The sequence below is a fragment of the Aplidium turbinatum genome, chromosome 2, assembly GCF_918807975.1.
Source record: "Aplidium turbinatum chromosome 2, kaAplTurb1.1, whole genome shotgun sequence".
NCBI lineage: Eukaryota > Metazoa > Chordata > Ascidiacea > Aplousobranchia > Polyclinidae > Aplidium > Aplidium turbinatum.
Window position 1 is genome coordinate 13,169,895 of NC_137473.1, and position 23,318 is coordinate 13,193,212.

Genomic DNA, 23,318 nt, shown 5'->3' on the forward strand with positions numbered 1-23,318 from the left:
CTTTTAGTACTCATCACTTGCTAATGCGGACAGGAGCAAACAGTGCAGCATCTGCTCGAATGTTCTGGTGTGAAAACAAAATACTTTGCACAAGACTTTGTCGATTCAACGATAGAAGAGCTTGTGAGATGCTCTGGGCTACGGCCGTGTGACGCTTTAAGAAGTACTGTAGAACGTTAACAGTAAAACGTCATTTTCATTTTCTAATAAAATTACCAATATCCATTTAATAATTGGATATTTATTCCCAGTGGCACGTTAAGAAAGCAACGATACATGATCATGAAGTAAATTACTGAACAATTTCAAGCATTACATTTTCTTTTGCAGACTCTTTACAAGACTCAAGTAAAAGAACTGAAAGAAGAAAAAGAGGAGTTGGAAAAGAAGGGAGAAGATCTAGAAACCGACATGAATATGCTACGAGATGAAAGGTATCTTGAATTTCAAATCGAATACATATATGATAGGCTTATTCGTTTGTGGGCTGAAAAACTCTTCTAAAGCTTAGTCTTGGCAGTTTTACAAGCTTGAGGTCAGGAATCACTAGTAGTTGCTGCAGCCACCGATTGTCATCAATACAAAAGCTGTCTTTAGCTACTTTGCTCCACACTTAAACATAATGAGAGTGTTAAGGTTTTCAAAGGCGAGGAACAATTATTGTCAAAGTGCATTTACTGTGATTAACTTATTTTGATAAAAAAAAGTAACGAAACAACGGAGTCAAAAACACAATAAAACCTTACAATTGTAGTTTTAAGTTTAACCTTAACTGGTAGCTTTATTATTGTGACGTATAACTTGTAGTTTTGTCATATCTGAAGTGATTCTTTCGCTCGTTGTTACATACAATGTTGATGTCTCCAATTTCAAGAAAACACTTGTTCATTGTCAAGTGAAATGTGTCTATTTCATGCTAAAGATCTCAGCCTAGTACTTTTTACCTCACACAGATTGAGGTCATTCGCAGTGGTATTGAAGTTGTTGTGTTTGGAATGCAGCGTGTTTGAACATTCAATGTTATAGAAGCTAGATTGCACATCGTTGTGCATTTGCACAAGTTTTCTAAGAAAACTGATTTGAGAAACCAATAAAATTTATCAACTTCGTTCTTGCTTTTTGCGCTAAAGAATGTGGTGGCACCTATTGCTTGTCGTGTTTTTGCGAGAATGTACTGAGAGGGTGCTTGAAAAAACTCTTCCTGACTGAATGTTAGGTAATGACTCGTATATACTTAAAGATAGGATTAACCACATGGCTACTTAAAGACACTGCCTGATTTGTCATATTCTGCAGATTTCGTCAACTTTTACAAATCGTTTGATGGAATTTTTTTTACTGCCTTCCCCAAGTGACGCAATAGGTTTTAACATCACCAGGCTCGGTAAAAATTTCTGTCAGGCTGTTAGCCCCTTGCTAACAGTCTGATTGAAAGTTTTTGAATTACATTTTTTCATTTTCTCAACGCCCTCAAGGCAACATAAACTATCATCACAAGCCAGTGAAAAGTGAGAAAATCTGATTTTTAGAAAATTTCAGCCAACAACATTCCTGAAAATCTGCACAATGTGACAAATCTGGCAGCAACTCCAAGTAACCGTGATTGACGTTTGATAACATGAATGTCATGTTCTTGTGTCCGTGTCTGATGATAACTCGTGTGTCTGGCTACTTTCGTATTCGCTCCAACACATCATGGTTACTGGCAGGAACAGCAGATTAAATCCCGAGCTAGCCGAAGCTCGTGATAAACTCCAAGCCGAGCAAACGGCCCGTGCAACTCTAGAAGCCGAGTTGGCAGAAGCCACGAAAGCACGTCAACAGCTTGAATCGGAAAAGCAAGAACTACTCGAATGCAATGTTACACAGTTGGACGGTTATGGCAAGGAAAACGAAACAGTGAGTGAAGAAATCAACTCCCAAACTCTCCCTGCATACACCAAACTACCCCGTATACAACATCATGGTCTGAATGCATCACATATTTCCACTGATGGTGTCAAAGTTTCTTTTCAGATCACGTTTTACTTTGGGATTCTGTTATGATTGCATTGGTTTTGTTATTTTATTTTTGATGCTTTTTCATCAACTCTCGTTGCAATGCATGAGCATTTGATTGATTGCTTTTTCGCTTACAAGTTCTTCTGTTGTTGAGCATACGAAGCACGAAGGGTTTGTATTTTCTCAGTTGAGAACGTATGAAAGTGAAGTGGCATAGTGTGGAAGTATGACTTTCACATCAGTCGTTGTGCGTGTGTTTTGTGGTATAGAATTTTGTGTGATGTTTTTGCTATCAAAGTGTACTAAACTTGCTTTCTACTGAATTACCACTTTAGAGCAGCTATGTCTAAGCCAAGTCCGTCCCTGGTCTAAAGTTTTTGTGTGTGTTTTGGAAAGCGCGCAATTATAGCACGAAAATTCCGTGATATCATCATCGAGTGCCAGTTATAGAACACCAAACGAGATGCATGGTAGCAGCACCGGAGGAAGCTACCTTGGTCTAACTTTCCACCGGCTGCTCTAGAATTTGAAAAATCCAATTCGTACAAAAAAAAATTTATGTAACACTTGCTTTCGAGTTTAGATGTAGACTAACAAAGTTTTTTGATGCATCGCTTATTTTGGTATTTTAGCCTAAAAAGCATAAATCTTCTGTCCAAATGCGTATCAACCGTGGTAAAAACAATAACATGATAGGCTAGTACTCGCTCTGATATAAAATAAGCCAAACCATACACCAGATGTGCGTAACAAGTTATTGAATTATTCAATTTTTAACCGTGGTGAAAGCTTCGAAATGAATTTACTTGACAAAATTGAAGTATGGTTCATTTTCACTCGAACATGAAACCAATTACAAGACATAATAACAGTCGACTGCATAGCCGAGTGGTGAGAGCACTGGAACGGCAATCGGAAGGGCGCCGGTTCGACACCGCTTAAGAGCAGGCGGCAAAAACAAAAACAGGGCCACACAAAGCTTTCAGCTGGGCAGCGGTTTGGCCATAGCTGCTTTAACTCGTCTTGAAAACAGCACAACGGCACAGAGTGTTGTTGAATTTCATTGTTTCAAAAACCTTTTTTGTTTGCTTGCTATCACAATATTCTTATTTTGCTGTGCGTTTTAAAGAGCATGGTTTTGTTTCGTGCAGAGACACTGTAGTCACCCAATTACAAATGGTCCAGGATGCCAACACGATTCTAGAACAGTGGCGTTCCCATTACGAACGCGAAATCGTTCGTCTGCAGCTCGCTAAGGTCGAGCTGGAAGGAACCAATCGACAACATGTCTCGGAGAAAAACGAGGAAGTCACGGCCGTGAGTTTTAGTTGGCCCTGGCAAACAGCCTGCTCTCACTTCTGCTACACTAGCCTCTCTTTCTTGATATTTAATAGCATGACTTTGTTTAATTCTAGCTAATTGTTTTCTTTCCACAAAGGTAAGGATTCAATTGACTGACAAAAGCAGCGGTTGAAAACTATGTGGCTTAAATTAGTGGTGCGATACTGATAAGCCCAGCCTCATGGGCGAAACACGTGTCTGTCGCTGTCAATTCTTGCTGCACTTGACTGCCGAGAAACACAAGCTGTCTTAATAATTAATCAATTGGTACTTCCAGGATTAAGAAAAAACATTTTTAAAGGTTATTGATGCGGCTAAAGTTTTTTTTTTTATCAGCGGTAATGTTTTATTGCATTTTTTAATAACTTTTTGACGCTAAGTTTACGTTTAAAAAGAATAATGTTAAAAAAAGTAAACTTGTACGACTGCCACGTTTAGAAGGAATGCTAAGCAAGCTCTCCGGACACACCACCATCTTGACCAGGGCTTTGGAGCAGGCGTAAATATTAAGTTGCTCCAGCTCCGGAGCTCTCTTTTATCATAAATTAGCTCCAGCTCCTGCTCCGGAGCTTATTGATACCACTGCTCCAGCTCCAGGCTCCGAAAAGTTCTTTCATTAAAATAATGACGACATATCAATTTAATTTCTAAAGCTTAAAATTGCCTGCAGTCAACTGTTGCTAAAAAGGCACAACTTTATGAAATTTAAGGTACTTTCATTAAAATGTCATGCAAAATTGCGTTTTACAACATATTTATTAATTCGAAGTCTGATTACGCAAATAATTTCCTAATTATGATACACAGGCCTTGCCAAAATGCAAAACTAGCTACGTAATGGCCGGAGCCTGGTGTAATTTTGATTTTTAAATCTAAGCCGAATGTACATCTCTGAAATAATATTGATATGAAACTAAATTGCCAAAGTGTGATCTATGCATCTAAAATCACTGCAAATAATCTAAACTCACTGCATCTAAAATCCTGGCTTTGTTTTTATTTTAAAAGATAAGGCTTTTTCTGTTACCAGTGTTACCAGATGCTCTTCGGATTTCCACTATAAGTAGTGTAATGTTAGCATGGTAACAGTATCGTAAAATTAGGCTTAAATCTGCACAAGACTGTTAAAGCTACAAGAATTCTGCTTGTTTTTATATATTGTGCTAATAATGCATTTGCGATCTGGAAAGGTGCTGTTTTAACATTAGGCTTATATTTTGCATGTGTCATGCGCTGGATTGTCCATATTAAGTTGTTTTTTTTTGACAAGTTCACATGTATTTCGTTGAAATATTTTTGCATGTTTTACCAAAATCACGCATCCGACACAAAAATACTTTTTCTCAATGTTCACTATGCACCAGAAAACTACATATATATTTTTAAATGCAACTTTCTACTAATGACATAATTTAATCTGTTTTATTAAAGTTAATTTAGTTCGAAGATGTTGAAAGTTTTTGAAAATTCTTAGTTTAACTATATGTCATCTCTCTGCTGTAATGTTATAAATTACACTTTTATGCTGAGTTTACCAACTGGCTTAAATGGAGAGATGTAATGATAAAGTATTCCACTCGGAGCTTGCTTAAAGATGATGTCAAAAAGAAAAGAGCGGTCTAATTTGGAAGGTTACTTTGCCACTTACGTTTCATATATTGCATCAAGTGTCTTCATCGGATGAAGATTATAACATTCAGCCAGCAAAAGTTACACTTTTACATTGTTTCAACGTCTGGTTTCGTTAAAACGATGTAAAAAGGATGAGCTTTGCTGGTTGGGTATAAAAATGCTATACCCAGTTGTGTAAAAATTAGGATTTTCTATTTTTACCGGTGTTGAACTACACCATCCAGTATATGTGTTCATTAGGGTGTACCATTTTTCAAAAAGTTTTTAGAAATTAGTGCGGCTATGTATCACGGGTTTCCACTTTTGTTAAAAAGTATTTTGGTGGAGTTTCAGAATTTTCCCGCCAAAACTGTGGTTCTGCCGCCATTTTGAAAAAATGGCGGCCGGATGAGATATCATGAAGATCTACAGCCTTAAACTGGCGCAATGTGATCATGTAATATGTCGATTACAGGGTTTTTGGGGTCACAGAACACGAATCTGAAGTCAAAAACGCTCTACGTCAACAATTTTGCAAAGTGAACTTTGACATATTGATGTGACCACACTGTTTTGGACTGCAGATTTACATGAAAAGAGCATCTTATTGTCATTTTAACCTTAACCAAAAGGTTCGAAAAACAGAAGTAAACTCTCCCAACTGGGTAAATGCCTTAATTCTACACGACGAAGATCTTCATTAGCTACAGTGACTCGAAGAGTAGCTAGTGATCCTACCCAAGTTACAAGATTCAGATCAGTTATGCCACTGAATGAGACGGCCGGTGAAGCATACCCGTCATTGGCACAAACACTAAAAAGAAAGTACTTCCTCATTGGGAACACTAGCACAGACTAGGTGTTTCTAAGCTTCCTAAAAGCTCTGACGTTCTAGCTAGGCTGTTGTTCCTCAGAGACGAAAGTCACAGAACGATCAACCAATCCATCGTGATAGCAAGGGAGGAAATTCGCCAGGTATGGAAACATCATTTTGGCGTGGGTTTGGTATTTAGTAAGAAGAACGAGAAACAATCTGGAACAGAGAAGGAATCGTGTAAGGTTATTGTTAAAATGCGGATATAGACCGGCAACTGAGGAGTTTGTTGAAACTTGTTATCAACTAGAACTTGATTCTAGGCGTGAGAGGAATAAAAGTGATTTATTTAAAAAACGTTAGCGTGATATAGAAGAAAAGCTCAAGGATGCTCTGAATATATCTAAGACTACCTCGCAGTCAATTCTCATGCATTCTGGTATCATTGACTGGGAGACAGATCTGGAACATCTGAAAAATCTGCTCCAGCGAGATCAATTAGGTTGCGCATTGTGCACAGATGCTCTGCAGAAGAGATGGGACTTAGCTAGAGAAAAACTACACGTGCAGCTGGTGAAAGGAAATAGAAAGAGGATGTTGCTGACCTTAAAACAGTGAAGTTGGAGTAGGCTACAGATGAAGAAATATAAAGCGACAACTGGAAAACTCCTGAAAGGAAGAGAAAGAAAATGAATATTATGTTGCCTACAGCTTTAACATCTGATCGACTTGGATTGAGCTATCGGCAAAGAACAATGTTCGTGGCTGCTGTGGCTCGAGCGTCCGGCATACAAGTCTGATATTAATATCTCAGCCACAATAGCTCATACTGGCTAATAAGACTAGGTCCTCTCACTCCCAAAATATCAGAGATGAGTTCCAGGCCCCTGATTTGGAAATATTTCACTGAGACGGTAAGATTCTGAAAATGAAAGGATATGTTTCATCAGAACGTCAGAAACTAAACAAATTCACTTTGAACGTAAGGGTGGTCAACGATATTGCGGAACGCGGGATTAAGCTATTCACTGATTCTATTGACAGGTGTTCGGACGAGAGCCACCGGCAAGCTCTCTTGCTTGTTGTGCAAAGGCACAGAGAACAGTTTTCAGATTACAAAATGCTACGTTAGCCAAACTCAATTGTCAAAGAAATTCGTCAAGAATTTAGGGTCGAATGCACCAACAGTGATTAAACTGTATTTAACTTAATCTTAAATTAAACTACAATTAAGTGAGACTTTGGTATGCACCAACACCAAGGGCTATTTAAACCATGATTAAACTGTGATTAACTAGCAAGTTAAGTAACAAGGTTAATACAGCTCCAGAGTAGGTTTAAAGCTTGATTAACTTTCCAGCAAAGGTTTGTAGTACTGGTATTGTATTAGTTCTTGGTAATTGCAACATCAGGCTGCACCTTTTGAACTATGGAAGGTGTGATGTGTGATAGGATTAGAATGACCAAAATGTAATTGTAAAGGTTCTTCACTTTTCATGGACAGCAACTGATTTATAATTGTATATAAAATAGTTGAGGTTATGGGTTGATTACCAAAATTTGGCTATTGTAGCCAGGGGTGCCGGGACAATTTTCGACTGGGGGGGGTGCAGGATTATGAGAAAAGGCATTTTTGTTGCTGAAAGGCCAATTCTTTTGAAAGTTTTAAGATAAGATATAGCAATAATGCTCATCTATCAGCTCACTGTTGAGTAATGAACAAGTGTCCGGTACGGTATACAAAGAAAGGCATCATGTTTTGTTATAATGATGGTTACGTACCTACTGTGTTGCAGAATTTTGTGCCGTAAATATTATTTTGAGGCAAAAATGAAAGATTATAATTAGGCTAAAAGCGAATAGCAGAAATTGTTATATTGTAATATGTGCAGTAGCTTACCGGCGCCCCTGATTGTAGCATATGCGCTGTTACTGATGGCTTGGTGTGGCTTGATACCTGCAATGCACTGTCCCAGGCCTATAACAAATTGTTTAACAAGCTGTTTTCGAGTAAGGACTTTCTGCTGATCCTTCTTTTAGAGTGAAACAGGCTGTAGAGGTTTTAGAGAGTATGATACCGTAATAACTATATTTGATATATTACATACATGTGACTGTGCATATTTTAGCATTCAATGATATGTTATATAGAACTATTTCTATGGTAGGAGTTGTTGTACAACATAGATACTATTTTTACACCCCTTTCTAGGGATGTCTCAGAATACATTGTCCCAGGCCTATTCAAAATTGTTTGACAAGCTGTTTGAACATACATAGAATTTTGGCATTTCATGACATATATATAGAACTATTTTTATGGTAGGAGTTGTTGTACAACATACATACTTGATACTCATACTACATTGTCCATTCGTAACCCTTTTGCTTGTCATCTATGTTTACCTAATCACAGTGACCATGCACACCTATCACTTTGTATTTTCATTACATGTATGGAATTCATGTGTACCAGTGTGTACAATTAGATACAAAATAGTAATACCGGTAACAACATGGTTGATGCAGTGAATGTAGTGGATTGTGCTGAACTTGATGCTGAAGACCTCACAAAGGGAAGTTTGGAAGCAAAGGTATCGCTGCTTGCGAATTCCTCTCTGAACTAAACTGGACAACACCCTTCCCATTATAGTCGCAACTGCTTGTTTGCATAATTTTGCTGTTCACCGTGGTGAATTTGTGGATTTTGAAGAATCTTCATCTCATGCCAACTCCAGCATAAGGAGCCAACAGCAACCCATGTCCACAGTTGGTGGAAACGCAATGAGAAGGCAAATTATCACTCAATACTTCTAAAGTAATCCGGTCTTGGAACTCATACACCAATCTTGTCACCAGGAGGACATGGGTTCTCAATATTTTTAAACTGAAGTAATATTTTTAACGTAATCAATTGATTTTCACCCAGTGCTGTAAATGAGCCGGTTACTGTTTTCTTTCATTGTACACCTGATGAGGGATCTGTGAGTAAATACTCAGCCAGAAAATCATTTTTTTACATTGATTCAACGTTTACAGACGTTGAATCAATGTAAATAGTGGTTGATTTGCTGGCAGGGTAGTATTCTGAGGTACTAGTTTTTTCTGTCTGTTTTAATAAAGTTATGAAACCATGGCTACAGCTACCTGGTGTGTTTATTTCTTAATTGTTCTGTATGAATAACAATTACGAACAGCGAAAAGTTACAACCATTCAATTGTACATATACAAAATGTTATCACTAGGGCGATTTTTTGTAACCAAAATGACTTCAATTTTGCGAAAAAGTCACCAAAAAGTAACTTTATTCAACGAAAACAAGAAAGCGAAAGAAATTGCAGCAATTCCACATAAAAAAGCATCTAAATTAGTTTCAATTTGTACTCAAATCAGAATTACACATTCAAATTTACACAATGTAATGTTTTACATACTCTTGGAAGAAGTTTCTGTCAATCGAACACTTTATACAACTTAGCTGTTGCAGGGAAAACAGTAGGAAAAAACAAACACTTTAGCTGTTGCAGGGAAAACAATTGGTTAAATATAGTTAACACTATTTGTTTGATCGCAAAAATTTATTAACGAGTTTTCGGTAATACACGAGATGCGAACAACCATGGGCTCGTGCATGCCTAAAATCCATACCATAGTAGAAGATATATTAAAAGTCTGGGCATTACATAAAATGTAAATTCATCTCTCCAGTAGCAATAAAAGATATACAAATAGGGAAATTAGGCAAAAAAGTATGCAAAATAAAGTGACCTAACAAATGAAAAGTAATCTAAAAACACAAAAAGTGACTTTTGGTAACTTTATAACATCTTAAACATTGACCCCACACAACCATGAAATTTTGGTTATATTATACATTTCTTTTGTTAATTGGAACAACTATAAAAAAGTAACTTTGGATACAAAAAATCGCCCTAGTTATCACATAAATACTTAAACAGAGTAGCAAAGCTCAAATTTGTTATTTTTTACATTGCTCGATTTGTGCCTGTATCAGTTGTTCAGCTAATTCAAATTTTCTTTTTCGGTGTCATTACTCTTTTGGGGTGGACCACCGCCAGTGGAGAAGCTTTCTTGGCGGGCCAAAGAGACCCTTTTTTTCGCTTGGGCCTTCATGTTTGTCCACAACCTTTGAAGCGTACCCTCTTCTCTAACTGCGAAGGTTGAGGCACCATTAAAATCTTTTGTGAGTTCCTGCCAGGCATCATTTTTGTTGTGTGTGGTAACACCATCAGTCTTCTTGTATTCAATAATATTGCGATATGTTGCAATGCAAGTGAGAAACAGATCTTCTTCGTGTGGAAAAAAACTTTGCTATCGTTGTTTTGACATTTTATAAATGAATTAAATTTAACAGTCAAGAAAAAATTGTGAAATATTTGTTCTACACTGAAATACAAAACAGTAATATAATATAGTCAAATCATTTCAGAAAAATTTACCTTAGCCCAATGTTTATGAAAATAAATTGCTAGTTGGCAGTTGTTTCTTGATAAAAAGCATTCCATTACCTCCACCTTAACATCTAGCCGCCTGAGTGGTGAGAGCATCTGCTCGATAACTGTATGGTTCTTTTGCTGTTTCCAGTCGTCTGCTGTGTTGCATGTGTAATCGCAGTGTACTGTATTTTGTCGCAATGAGCGTAAAATAAAACATGTTGTTTTTAACAAAGCCTCAGCACTACTGTAAACTGGTCTGGACAGTTTAGCACCCCGTAGTCTTGTAGGGCATTGCCAGGAGTTTAAACAGCAAGGAGTTGATCCATGCAGGTGGACCCCCTCCAGTGTGTTGACTTAGGCAACCCCAGTAACAGGTGGAGGGCTGGAGGCCTCCCTCAGAGAATTTTAATTTTGAAAAAATTACATTAAAGTTAGTTCATTCTGAGTATTTCGAGCGCAAAATGGTCAAAAACAAGATAAACCTCTTTCAAAATGCGACGGTTTCTATCAGGGCCATTGAGAGAACATTTCGGGCCCGGTACCAAGCAAAAATCTGGGCCACCAAAGCTTTGAAAAGCAAAGCGACCTTGCACAACTGTCGCTGACACTTGAAATGCCCTTTCACAACTTCTTAAAAAGCATGAGAAATGGTTTCTTGATATTAGACTGTCATAACACCTCTCCTACCCTCGGTTAGAAAACACTGTTCTAAGTGGAATTGTCTCAAAGATTCACTTTCAAATTTCTGATGAACAACCTTGTAGCCTAACTGCATCTGCTAAATTCAGCTGATTTCAGGCTGCTTCTGCAATGTAGTGAAAGCTACGGCACACCAAGTTCAGTAGTTAAAACCAGGCTGCTTAGTACCTGGCTCACATATTACAGCAGATATCATTTCGAGCAAATTTGTGAATACCGGTCCAGCTTACATTTCTACCAAATAATTAATCAGCAAATGTAACGCTTTTTGCCATTGCCATGAACAAACAATGTATGTAGGTACCTTTTTCTACCACTGAACTGTACTGAATCTCATAACAAATCAAAGAAATACTCATTGCTAGAGTTATGACTCAGCAAAAACCATCAACAGTCTGATTAAATCATTGATTAACTAATCATGCACAAAATTTTGTTGGTGCATACCAACAACGAATTAACTTTAATCACTGTTTAGTTAATCAATGATTAACTTTAATCATTGTTTAAGTTAATCACTGTTGGTGCATTCGACCCTTAGTGAATTGGGTGTTTGCTTAACTCTGGTATTGTGTTGATGATAATAAAGGAATAGCATGCAGAAGAAACAGGGATGGATCATGTCTGAGAGTGATTAACTCAAATTGTTTGTAAATGAATCGTGTTGTCATTTCAAAAGTTTGACAATAGTTTAGGATTATTCATTCTGGCGTGAGGTATTCTTGATCAGGTTGTGTCCATGTCTGTAAAATTTCACCATTAATTTCAAGGGGTAAAACTTCACTTTGCAAAATTGTTCTCGTAGAGCGTTTTTGATTTCAGATTCGTGTTCTTTGACCACAAAAACCCTGTAATCGACATATTACATGATCACATTGCGCCAGTTTAAGGCTGTAGATCTTCATGATATCTCATCCGGCCGCCATTTTTTCAAAATGGCGGCAGAACCACAGTTTTGGCGGGAAAATTCTGAAACTCCACCAAAATACTTTTTAACAAAAGTGGAAACCCGTGATACATAGCCGCACTAATTTCTAAAAACTTTTTGAAAAATGGTACACCCTAGTGTTCATGTAGACGCGGTACTAATTGTAGTGCATTTCCACATCACTTCAAAGAAAACGAGAGATGTTAAGTCAGGGGTGGGCAACGTGCGGGCCGCATGCGGCTCTTTTCCATTTTTTGTGCGGCCCTTCATCTTCTTCCAGCTATTTTTTCCCAAATAAGGCTATTTTCATCTCGATTTACACAATTTCGAAGCTTAAGAAGTGATATGACCGTCTTTTCACTCCCCTGTACCTGTGAAATAAGTTTTGCGCTTGTAGAAATCCAGCTTGAATTGAATTCACTGCAGGAGGATGACATTCTTGTACAAAATTTCAATAAGATAAACTCCATTGCTGAAAATATGAATAAATGTTTATTTGATGTGCGGCCCTCCTGTAAGCATTACATTTTCCTAACTGGCCCTTGTGTTAAAAAGGTTGCCCACTCCTGTGTTAAGCCAACGGCCCAACACGTTGTGTTTTAAAATTACTGAACACATTGTTTTCTTTTCAGTTGCAAGCAAAGCTCAAGTCGCTGCAAACTCAAGTCGAACAATACCAACAGGAGCGCGATGCGACTGAAGAAAATCTTAAAGCTGCTCTGTTAGGTGGGTATCAATTTGCTTCTTGATGGAGAATGACATTTGTACAGTGAGATCGCGATGAAACGTTTTTCCAGGTTTTCGCTGTTATTGACGGAGTGAAGGAAAATCGTTTCCAATTTTGTGTATTTTGAAATAAATTTAACGAATTTTTGCTTAAAATTGCTTTCCTTTTCCATAAGCATTCTTTTTGTATATTTATTTGTAAAAACTATTTAATTTAATGTCTGGGTGAAAAAAAGTACCAAGTTACAATAAACAATGTATATGCAATATACCCGGATGCTATTAGGAAAAGGTTGTAACTTCAAAACGTGCTTAAATAGTTTGATACAACATGCGTAGAGGAAGAATAAGGTGCATGTTTGTAGCTAGCTCTCGACTTCGAGTTAGCTTATAAATGCTTATAATAAGACTCATAATAACTTTGAAGCTAGCTCATGAAGCCAAGTTTCAATTGAAATTTTGTTTAAAACATTAAACAAACATCAAATTCGTTATAGTTTTCATTGAAAGCCACAAAGCTTAAGATTTGACAACACCTTTCCATTTTTTGTACCAAAGACAGGCAAGACACAACAATTCAACATGGTTGAGCATTATAACAATATAGTTTACATATTTAAAAATAGTTTTAACAGTCGAACGTTTTCGGCTTGACTTAAGCCCTCATCAGGAATCTGAAAGCTTTCCATTTCTACAGAAAACGAGAACCTTAAAAAGAATGACGAAGAAATTGCGAGTATGAAGAAGAAATACGAGAAGCAAGTCGAGTACGAAAAAATGCTGAAATTGCAAGCTGTCAACAAGCTAGCGGAGGTTGTCTTCCGGAAAGATGTTAACAAAGAGAATAAGAAAAACAAGGTACCCCCTTTTTTCCAAAGGCTTTTCAGTTTTCATATATAACTAAATGACTTGATTTAGTTCTGTCATTTAGTGTATTTAGCAACGCAGAAAAAAACTTATGTAACTTAATCTGGAAAGTTCTTTAAACTTTCAGCTTTAACTTAATAATCGAGATTGGAAAGCGGCTGCTAATGAACAGATTGTCGAAAATTGTTTAAACGTACGACAAAACACGTTGAATCACACTGATGAGCCCAGTCTCATGGGCGAAACACGTGTCTGTCGCTGTCAATTCTTGCTACACTTGACTGCCGAGAAACACAAGCTGTCTTAATAATTAATCAATTGGTACTTCCAGGATTTAAGAAAAAACGATTTATAAAGGTTATTGATAAGGTTAAAGTTTTTTTTTATGAGCAGTAATGTTTTATTGCATTTTTTCATAACTTTTTGACGCTAAGTTTACGTTTAAAAAGAATAATATTAAAAAAGTGAACTTGACAGGCCACGAAACACTGAAAACCAGACTTTTGGTTCAGCAAACGTTTCAAAACTAACGTTAGAAGGTTTAAAGCCTAAATCCAACGACGCCCCTAAAAAGATAAACAATCTCCATCATTCCATGACCCTCCACATAATGATCATCAGCGATACTATTGATCATCTCTGCATGAGTGCATGTGCTCTTACCCAGACTGCAAAATCAGTCATTTTTACATCGATTCAACGTCTTCAGACGTTGAATCGATGTAAAAATGACTGATTTTGTTGTCTGGGTATCATCATCAGGTATCTGCTGATTCTCTTCGTAAGAAAGAAAAAGAATGCAGACGCTTACAACAAGAACTCCAGCAAGAGAAAGAGAAACTGGGCAACGTGACATTCCGGTTCCAACAGGACATCGACGCCTTGCACGACGTGAGTTGCTCATAATTTCTTCTGGACGGGCATACGTCTATCTGTAGGGCCGTTGAATGGCGGTTTGGGCCAGATACCAGTAATAGGACAGGCCCCTCATACAAGACATTTTTAAAGAAAATATTAGTCACCTACTCCAAAGAGTGCGTGGTGTATTCGTTCGTCCCCCCTTGGAAAGAATCCGGGTCTTTAGACTCATCCCGAGTCTAAAAGCACCCCTGGACCCCCCTGTCAATGCTACTATCTATATATACGCTGTGTATTTCATTATTCAAGTCTAGAGTGCATCTTTTAAGCCGCCAAACTTTGTGCAAAGTGCTGTCCGTGTTATCCTATCGTGGTGTGTTTTCCTAATGCAATTCTTTGAACTATCCTTCTTGCTTAATGTCAAAGATAGCAACTACAAAATATTGCGTGTCATAGCTGGCTTGCTTGGGAAAAACTGTTTTTTTTTTATATGATTGTCTTGGCTAGGCTCTTGCGGAGGAAGGAGGGAAATGTTTAGACCTCCAGATGAAGGTAGACAGTCAGGATGCAGACATCGAGATGCTGCGAGGACAACTCCAGTCATGTCAGCCTGGCATCGATTCCATAAGTGTGCAAAGCGAAGGCGATGACAGTGTCCATGGTAACTATCTGTTGATAACTTTCCTCATTAAATCCAACTGCCAACTTGACTGATACATAAACGGTTGGAAGAAAAGTAAGAAACTATGTTGGAGGAAAAGTGCTTGAAAGGTGTGGAATGTTTCGGAAAAGCCTAAAAATGTCTCAGAATCCTTTGTACTTTTAAAGAATCGAGTAATTTTGCTTGTATTAACATGGTGCAGATAGGTTATTGTTGCACGTCAACCTCATGCTGTTGATAAACTTCTATGTCCGCAGTTGTTTCTATAAGCAACATAGTGGAATTTACTTAGTAACTCTACTGATAACAAATCTATCCGCGTATTTTAACCTATTTGCGCTGGGGCTCAAGTTTAGCGTTGTATTTGTTGTTATCGTATGGTTGTTGCATCCAAACTCGTTAACTACAAAGTGGATTCATCAACAAACTTCAATTGTATATCGCTGGCTGCATAGCCGGGTGGTAAGGGCACCGGTACGGCATTCAATAGGGCGCCGGTTCGATACCGCATGCAGCTGTCGTTGGCAGTACATTTAAAGGCATGCCTGAAGGTGGACACGAAGATTGCCTTCCCGTCTACTTAATCTTAATTTTCTACCACGGGCGTAAGCCTGGACACAAAAGAAAAATTGCATACAGAGAATTTATACTTTTCAACTTGGAAACTTTTTACGACCTTCCTCTTTCAGCTGAGCTAACGTTGACGGGATGGCTGGCGATCCCTAACAAAACGAACATCAAGAGGCATGGATATTGGAAGAAGCAGTATGTTGTTGTTAGTCGAAGAAAAATCCTCTTCTACAACTCGGAATCCGACAAAGAAGAGTCTACTCCGTCCATGGTCATCGACTTGGAGTAAGTCTTTAAAGTTTTCATCTTTAATCTTTATACATTAGTGATATCTGATCGTTCAACATCCACCACATGATCTTGAAACCCTTGACACTCCTGGACCTGGGTGGATTTATCATCACTGTCGAACTTCATCCAAAAACTTCCACGATGACTTTTCAAGAAGAGAATTCAGCTTCTTATGACTCTTGAATCTAACGTTTAAGTAATAAGCTAGTTGTTAGAACTATATATTTCAAACTGTTCTGTCGCATATGTGGAATGAGGCGTTCTATTTTGCTTGACCAAACATGTTGTATTCATTTACCGTGACTTTTGATGTTTTATTTTTGTGACTGTTGTGAGACTGGGAGTTCCCTATCAAATATTGACGCTTTTTCATGGAATAAAACCCTCTTACAATGCCAATACTCGGCCAATCACGGAGTTTTTGCAACCTATTTAACAAAACCTAGTGATATTTGTCAAACGCGAGATGAGTTCACAAGAAGTTGGTTTTGATGATCCCAACTGATTTTTGATTTGAAGGAAACTGTTCCACGTCCGTTCTGTCACCCAAGCCGAAGCGATGCGAGCCAAGCCCGAAGAGATTCCTACAATATTTCAGGTTTGTATTTAACTTTGATTGCCGCCATGTTGTTGATACAGTATGTTAATATTCTTGAATGGCTTACGGCAATTGAAATGAAATAAGAATTACCATAAAAATTGGACCAAAAATTAACTCTCCGTATGTTGTCTCATTGCTTGCTAGAAAAAACGAAGCGACTATATGTGGCAGTTGATTTCTAGTCCGTGTACTGCGAGTTACCCTTATGTATTTTGAAGTTCTTGTCTGTTGCGTTGTTTCCTTCATACAAAGGAAATAATTCAATTGACCAGCAAAAGCAGCAGTCGAGAGCTCTCTATGCCGTGAATTAGTGATGAGTTTCGGACTTTAGGCGAAACACGTGTCTTTCGTTGTCCATTGTATCTACTGTCGTCTTCCGAGAAACATTAATGAAATCCATCACTCACGAATGAAGTGCTTTTGCCTCTGCCAATTGAGCGGTTACTACCGTTGTAATAGAGTCAGACCATTTTGTAAAACAACTAATCTTCAACTGGAATTCGCTTTTTATTGCATCGTTGAAAATCTTTTGATATCACTTTTTCCGGTAGAATTCATGTTATTTCAGCCGTCAAATCAATCGTTTTTGCAGTAATTCAGCGTCTGCAGACGGTGAATTAATGTACAGGACGGTTTTTTGACTGGTGTTATATTCACACTGTGCCATTACTATCCTTCCTACTTACCACATTCTTTGCCTCAGCTTCTCTACGCAAACGAAGGCGAAAGCAGGAGAGATATGGAGCAACCTGCGATGTCCGCCGCATTGCAAGAAATCCAAGACCACAACAAGCAACCCGATCTGATCAGCCACAAAGGCCATGCATTTGTACCCATCATGTACCACTTGCCTACCAATTGCGAAGCGTGCACTAAATCCTTGTGGAGTGTGATAAAGCCGCCCCCTGCTATTGAGTGCCAGCGTAAGTAAAGCTTGTATGCTCCCCAAAGCTTGCTTTTGGAAATTTTGGTCCACTTTTTGTTTTTATTTATGTTGTACACGTTTCACACTTTACATCGATTGATATCTTCAGAATAAAGTATGTTCAAAATGCTTGACTGTGAAGCTGTACAAAGCGTTTTTTAAACGAGAAAACTGCTTTATATTGAAATAGAATATGGATTTACAAGACTTTATTTTCAGGATGCCGGGCCAAGTATCACAAAGACCACTTAGATACCAACGTTATTGCCCCGTGTAAAGGTATGGACGAATGATTAAATAACCCCAATTTATGTTAAATTAAAGATTAAAGAAATATATGGTGATGTTTTTCAACCTTTGTTCTGTTTCCTCGATGTTATTGAGGATGAAAAGTCATACAAAGATAACCGCCTTCATGGTGGCGAAAGCTTTATCATTGAATTATACAAGTTTCCGAACATGACTGATTTTGTTCACTTGTTGGCTATTTGATGAAACGAGGAATGCATTTCACGTTCTCTGAGCTTTTACTATTATTTTTTTCTGTTCTGTGCCCACTGCTTTGAGTCGTTGACAGACATCTTTTGATTTATTTTCTTGCAACTTTCAGTGAGTTTTGATGCAAATGCAGCCAAGGAACTCCTCCTTCGTGCCTCCTCATCAATGGATCAGAAGAAATGGGTCTCGCAGCTCACCAAGAAGATACCTAAGCGACCTCCTCAACCCATAACCTCGAGCGAATCTTTTGGCCCAAGGTTCGATGCCCGTGTCGGGCATGTAGCATGTACCATATTATTTCGACCATTCTTATGACATTCCAAAAAGACCATTTTTGCCAGGATGATGACGAGCTTTAGAAAGCTTTTGTAAAATGTTATTATCACTTCTTTCAAAGATATTTAGTTTCACTTTCATTTATCTTTCTCAGGTTGATAGAATATTTATTGAACTCCATTCTTATCTTAAGTATGTTCTTGTATTAGGTTTGTATTACTAGGCGAAGAATGACGTTGTTCTTAGCAAGTATAAATATTAAATAGTACAGTTAAACTACGTTGCCTCATACAATTGAACCCGCATAACTTAACATCGGCTAACTCAACGTTTTCGCCTTACTCGACATGCCCCGACAACAACATTTCGAATAAGTTGACAATTTCGGTGCTTGACTGAACGTGATTCTGAACTTTCACAGCGTGAGTGGATTTGTGAAGATTCTTCACGGTCTGTTGTTGACGTCAATAAATTCTTAAATGAACCATTGCGAAATTATGGTGTCGTCAGTTATGTGACCAACTTTTATGCCAAAGCCTAATGGAACACTGAAATTTTTGTAGAATCTCTTCTGTGAGATATAACCAAGCATCTCGGAAACCGAGCAGCAAAGGACCCGCTGATCGTATGGTGCGGCCAATCATTGAGAGAAGGTATGTTTGAGGAAAACTTTTTGTTGTTTTTATGTTTCCTTCCAGCATATAATGTTAAATTTCCAGCATATAATGTTAAATTTCCAGCGTATACTGTTAAATTTCCAGCGTATAATGTTAAATTTCCAGCATATAATGCTAAATTTTCACCATATAATGTTAAATTTCCAGCATATAATGTTAAATTTTCAGCATACAATGTTAAATTTCCAGCATATAATGTTAATTTTTTTCAAATATACGTTTTCCACATCTAACTCTACCCGTGCTCTGCTATAGTAAGTGTCAGATACAAGTTTGAACGTGATAATTCCCATAGAAATCGTATTACGTCGAACCTGTGCGGTCCAGCCTACTGATTTCTTATACGTTGGCATGACTGAATCGAAATTTTATATATAACAAAAAAAATCGTTGAATACTGAAAAGTTTGGGTGTTCATCAGGACAATTATCGTTTTTAGCACTAGTTGCTACGTTCATCTGATGAAATTGAAAGTAAAATTAACAACAAACAAGATGGTTTATTGCTTCACTGACGTTTCGCGCACCATGACAATGCGCATCCTCAGAGCGAATAACATACAAAATAAAATTTCACCAGGTTATATGCAGTGCGATTGAAGGCAAGAAAAAATAAAACACGCAATATTTTAAAAATTGGCCAATGATGTGTAAGCGGTTACTTTCCACGTTTTCTATTTCACTTGCCTTCAATCGCACTTTTTCTGTTGGTCGTCACCGCTTCGAATTTTTATGTTTTTGTTGGAAGTTTTTACGTAATTTTAACGTGGAAAGTAACCGCTCACACATCATTGGCCAATTTTTAAAATATTGCGTGTTTTATTTTTTCTTGCCTTCAATCGCACTGCATTATATAACCTGGTGAAATTTTATTTTGTATGTTATTCGCTCTGAGGATGCGCATTGTCATGGTGCGCAAAACGTCAGTGAAGCAATAAACCATCTTGTTTGTTGTTAATTTCAATTTCATCAGATGAACGTAGCAACTAGTGCTAAAAACGAAAAAAATCGTTCTCGATCTTCATTTTTTACCATATGTTAGAAATACTTTGATTTGATTTTTAAGTTTTGTTTTTTCAATCGAAGTACGACGTTTCTTTTATATTGATTCAACGTACAAAATGCAAAGCTCTGCATTGTCTGCAAGCGTGTGATGACAGTCAATTGAAAACAATATGAAGAAATGCCAAACTTTTGGATATCATAACCCAGCAACACCTTAGGCTATGGTGGAAGTCATGCTGTTGAAAAAAATCGATCCAAAAAGCAATATTATGAAAAGCATCAAGATTCGGGAAAAGTTGCCTTTTCAAACGTGATGTTTTTTAAACTATTTACAATGCTGAAAAAAAGCCAAAAATGTATCAAAACGCCAAAGTCAAAATAGCCTGCTAAGCGCATTAAAAAAAGGACTCGAATTTGGCATAAAAACCGTCAATATGGCAATTCTGTTTGCTGCCCAGATGAGGCCTAGCGTTTGGTTTCCAGTCCGGATACCATTATAGCGACGTCCATGCATAAAAGGACACACTTTAAAACTGTACTTTGCAAATTCTGAAACCGACAAGGTACAAAGTAAAAAAAAAAACATCATTTGACTAACGCTTCCACCAGTCACGTCCTAAACATTTCAGATCGTGCATCAATCTTAATAGTAGATTCCAGAAGTGTACTAAAACACGTTTAGTTTACTTTGACCTTTGTAAGGCTTTAATTAACTGGCTGTAAACTTAACTCTATGGAACATAAAATAACGATAATAAAAGATGCGCTCAAACTAAACAGCATGCAAGCTTCCCAGCCACTGCACTACAATGTGAGTGGCAACTCATCGAGTAAGCGGAGTCACGCAGCAATTAATCAGCCAGAAGCAAAGTAAAGGAAACACGGTAGCAATAATAGTAACGCAATAATAACGCAATTTTACGACAAGAAGCTACTTGGTGTAGCACTGTAGCCAATAGACAAGTTGTCAGATCGCTGACTACAACGTACCTCAGTTTGGTTCTAAGGTATAAACAGGAGCTTGCAGCGTTTTCACTTTAGCTGAAACATTCAGTGGTAAATAGCGGAAAGTAGTATGGATGCTGATGGAGCAATGCAGGCTTAAGAATCCAGGCTTGTAGTGTGGCAGTGGACGACAGCTTAACAGTGAACGTAATCTTTTTTTTATATTTGAGACGTTGAACAAATGCAAAAAGGAAGAATTTTCTGTTGAGAAAATGATTTTTGAAAATGGAAAGCTGGCTGTGGTGTTGTTCTTTATTTTCTTGTTTTGCATGGTTTTGTTTGGCTGGTGGAGTTATGAATTGCTTTTAGGGAACGTTCAAATATTACGTAACGCCTTCGAGGGGGAGGGGGGGGGTTTATGCAAAGCGTTACGTTAGCGTCACATCGGGGGGGAGGGGGTTCAAGCAAAACGTTACGTAACGCTTTCGAGTACGGAATGGTAGTTTTTTGTGCTGAATTCGTAGTGAAAAAGCGTTACATGGGGGAGGGGGGATTGAAAAAAGCGTTACATGGGGGAGGGGGGTCAAAAATTCGGAAAAAAAGCGTTACGTAATATTTGAACGTTCCCTTATGTGATCGCGCAATACTTCAGGACGTTCATTCAATGTCAAGCAAATTCAGAATTTCATGGAAGTGCTTATCCTTTGCCTAAGTCAACTTTCTGTTGTTCAACTCTTATGACTTGCGCTTTGCAGAAATCTCCTGTAAGCAAGCTTTTCAGTTTATGTGTTTTTCATCTTTTCTCAATTAATCGTGAATAGCATACCAAATCCTAAATGTTTTGCTTTTGTTGATTGGCGTGGAATTGCGATTGGTCGTGAATGTTTTTACTTTACTGTCTAATTGATAAAATAATTAATCACGTTCCCGGATGTATAACCGTTGTGCTTAAAATGAACTGGTTGTTTTGTTTCTATTTTTCTTCGAACTCTCTTAAATCTTCCTCTTCAGCTTGTATCGTAGTCCCTCAGGGAGCTCTGATGAACTCGATTCCTTATCCATTGGATCAGGAACCTCTACCAGCACCATGTTAGCATCTTTGACTGCTGACTTTTCGCAGCACATGAACCTGTTAGGACTAGGAAGCTCCTCCACTGAAAAGATAAATGAGGTTTCGAAGCTTCCGGTCCGGAAGTCGTCTCTTCCAAAGAACCTTGCTCTTCGCCGAAGTTCTTCGGATTCCAAACATCCGGACCTGAGATCCCGTTCTCCGCTTTTTGCTTTGCGTTCAAGAAACTCCTCCAAGAAAAAAGATGATAAAAAATCTCGTCAGTCCACGAGTCCCCACAATGGAGGATCATTCTCAGGAAGTAGTGGGAGCAGAAAAAGCATCACTTCGCTCCTTCGAAAAAACGACAGTGGTAAGCCTTCAAAGTCGGAACAAGAACTGAGAAAATCATCCAAGCACTGAATAGTGCTCACTGGTGAGACTAATACATTAACGATCGTGTTGCCAAGTGCTTGTCACACTATTTACTTCTCTGTTTGAATGAAGTGAAAACGACCTGGCACTAACGTTTGTCGCCTGAAGTTGAGATGCGAAAGACTGGTGTTGTTTTTATTTTGTTATTTCCGTTGAATGATGCGTTTGTGGGAGTCGTCAAATTCGTGTTACTTTGATTTCCTATAAAAGCTAAAAGTCAAGTAAAACTTTATTTTACGGCTTTTGGCGTTGAATCGACGTTGAAAACACGAGCATGAATGTATGTCGGCATCGAAAGACTGAATGTGGCCAGTGTCAACATCAACCACACAGTTACCGTAGCTGTAAGAAACTAGAAGGTGACTTCCTGTACATCAGTGTGTAGAAATACATGACAAAGCTCCAGTAAACAGCTGGCAATATTGTAGCCTACCCTAAACACAGATAGCGCGAAGTAATACCACTAAGATATACTTTTAGATTAACGTTGGTCTTCAGGGATTAACATAGCAAAATGTTCAGATGACATTCACAATTGCGTCATAGTCTTCAAGACAATTGAAAATGTGACGAAACCAACGATAGTGTTTTTTTAATGGAAGCGGCAAATCAATGTGGTTTCGAGTCGACGTTTACTTTTCAACGTCAAGGACTAGGAAACGTGGCACAAACGAGTCCTTCAAGTCATATAATAAACAATGTACCACGTTTTTACGTAGTTAATGCATTTACCCGGACTATACGATTTACATTTTTCAATGTGGGCATTTGCAGTCCGCGATGGAATTGTTTGTGCGATCAGCGAATGACTGAATTTAACTACTTCATAATGTATATGCTTTAAAAAAAAAAAATTAACTCTACAATATGTTTGCAATCACTCGTTTCATTGACCAGATAGGGTCGAGTTTCGTAAGCAGCTGTCACATGTATGCTCCCCCGGCTTCTTTTACAGCCAACAAATAACGAAGAAAAACAGTATGGCTTAACCTTTGGTGTGCTACAGAGCACAACTAAATAATACTTGATAACTCTCCCAAACTTACAGCAGAACTGATTAAGTCACTTCTATTATATTATTAAC

General features: G+C 37.9%; 1 protein-coding gene across 1 annotated transcript in view; it reads left to right on the plus strand.

The window, feature by feature from the left end:
- LOC145765379 (rho-associated protein kinase 2-like) overlaps positions 1–23,318 on the plus strand; it is a 47,590-nt gene that overhangs the window by 19,976 nt on the left and 4,296 nt on the right. The window contains exons 22-33 of the mRNA XM_082577195.1: positions 331–434; positions 1,710–1,899; positions 12,485–12,578; positions 13,276–13,436; positions 14,208–14,336; positions 14,811–14,964; positions 15,654–15,819; positions 16,345–16,423; positions 17,130–17,349; positions 17,571–17,630; positions 17,962–18,106; positions 18,689–18,778. Coding sequence (XP_082433321.1) covers positions 331–434; positions 1,710–1,899; positions 12,485–12,578; positions 13,276–13,436; positions 14,208–14,336; positions 14,811–14,964; positions 15,654–15,819; positions 16,345–16,423; positions 17,130–17,349; positions 17,571–17,630; positions 17,962–18,106; positions 18,689–18,778 — 1,592 coding nt within the window. The remainder of the gene's footprint in view (positions 1–330; positions 435–1,709; positions 1,900–12,484; positions 12,579–13,275; positions 13,437–14,207; positions 14,337–14,810; positions 14,965–15,653; positions 15,820–16,344; positions 16,424–17,129; positions 17,350–17,570; positions 17,631–17,961; positions 18,107–18,688; positions 18,779–23,318) is intronic.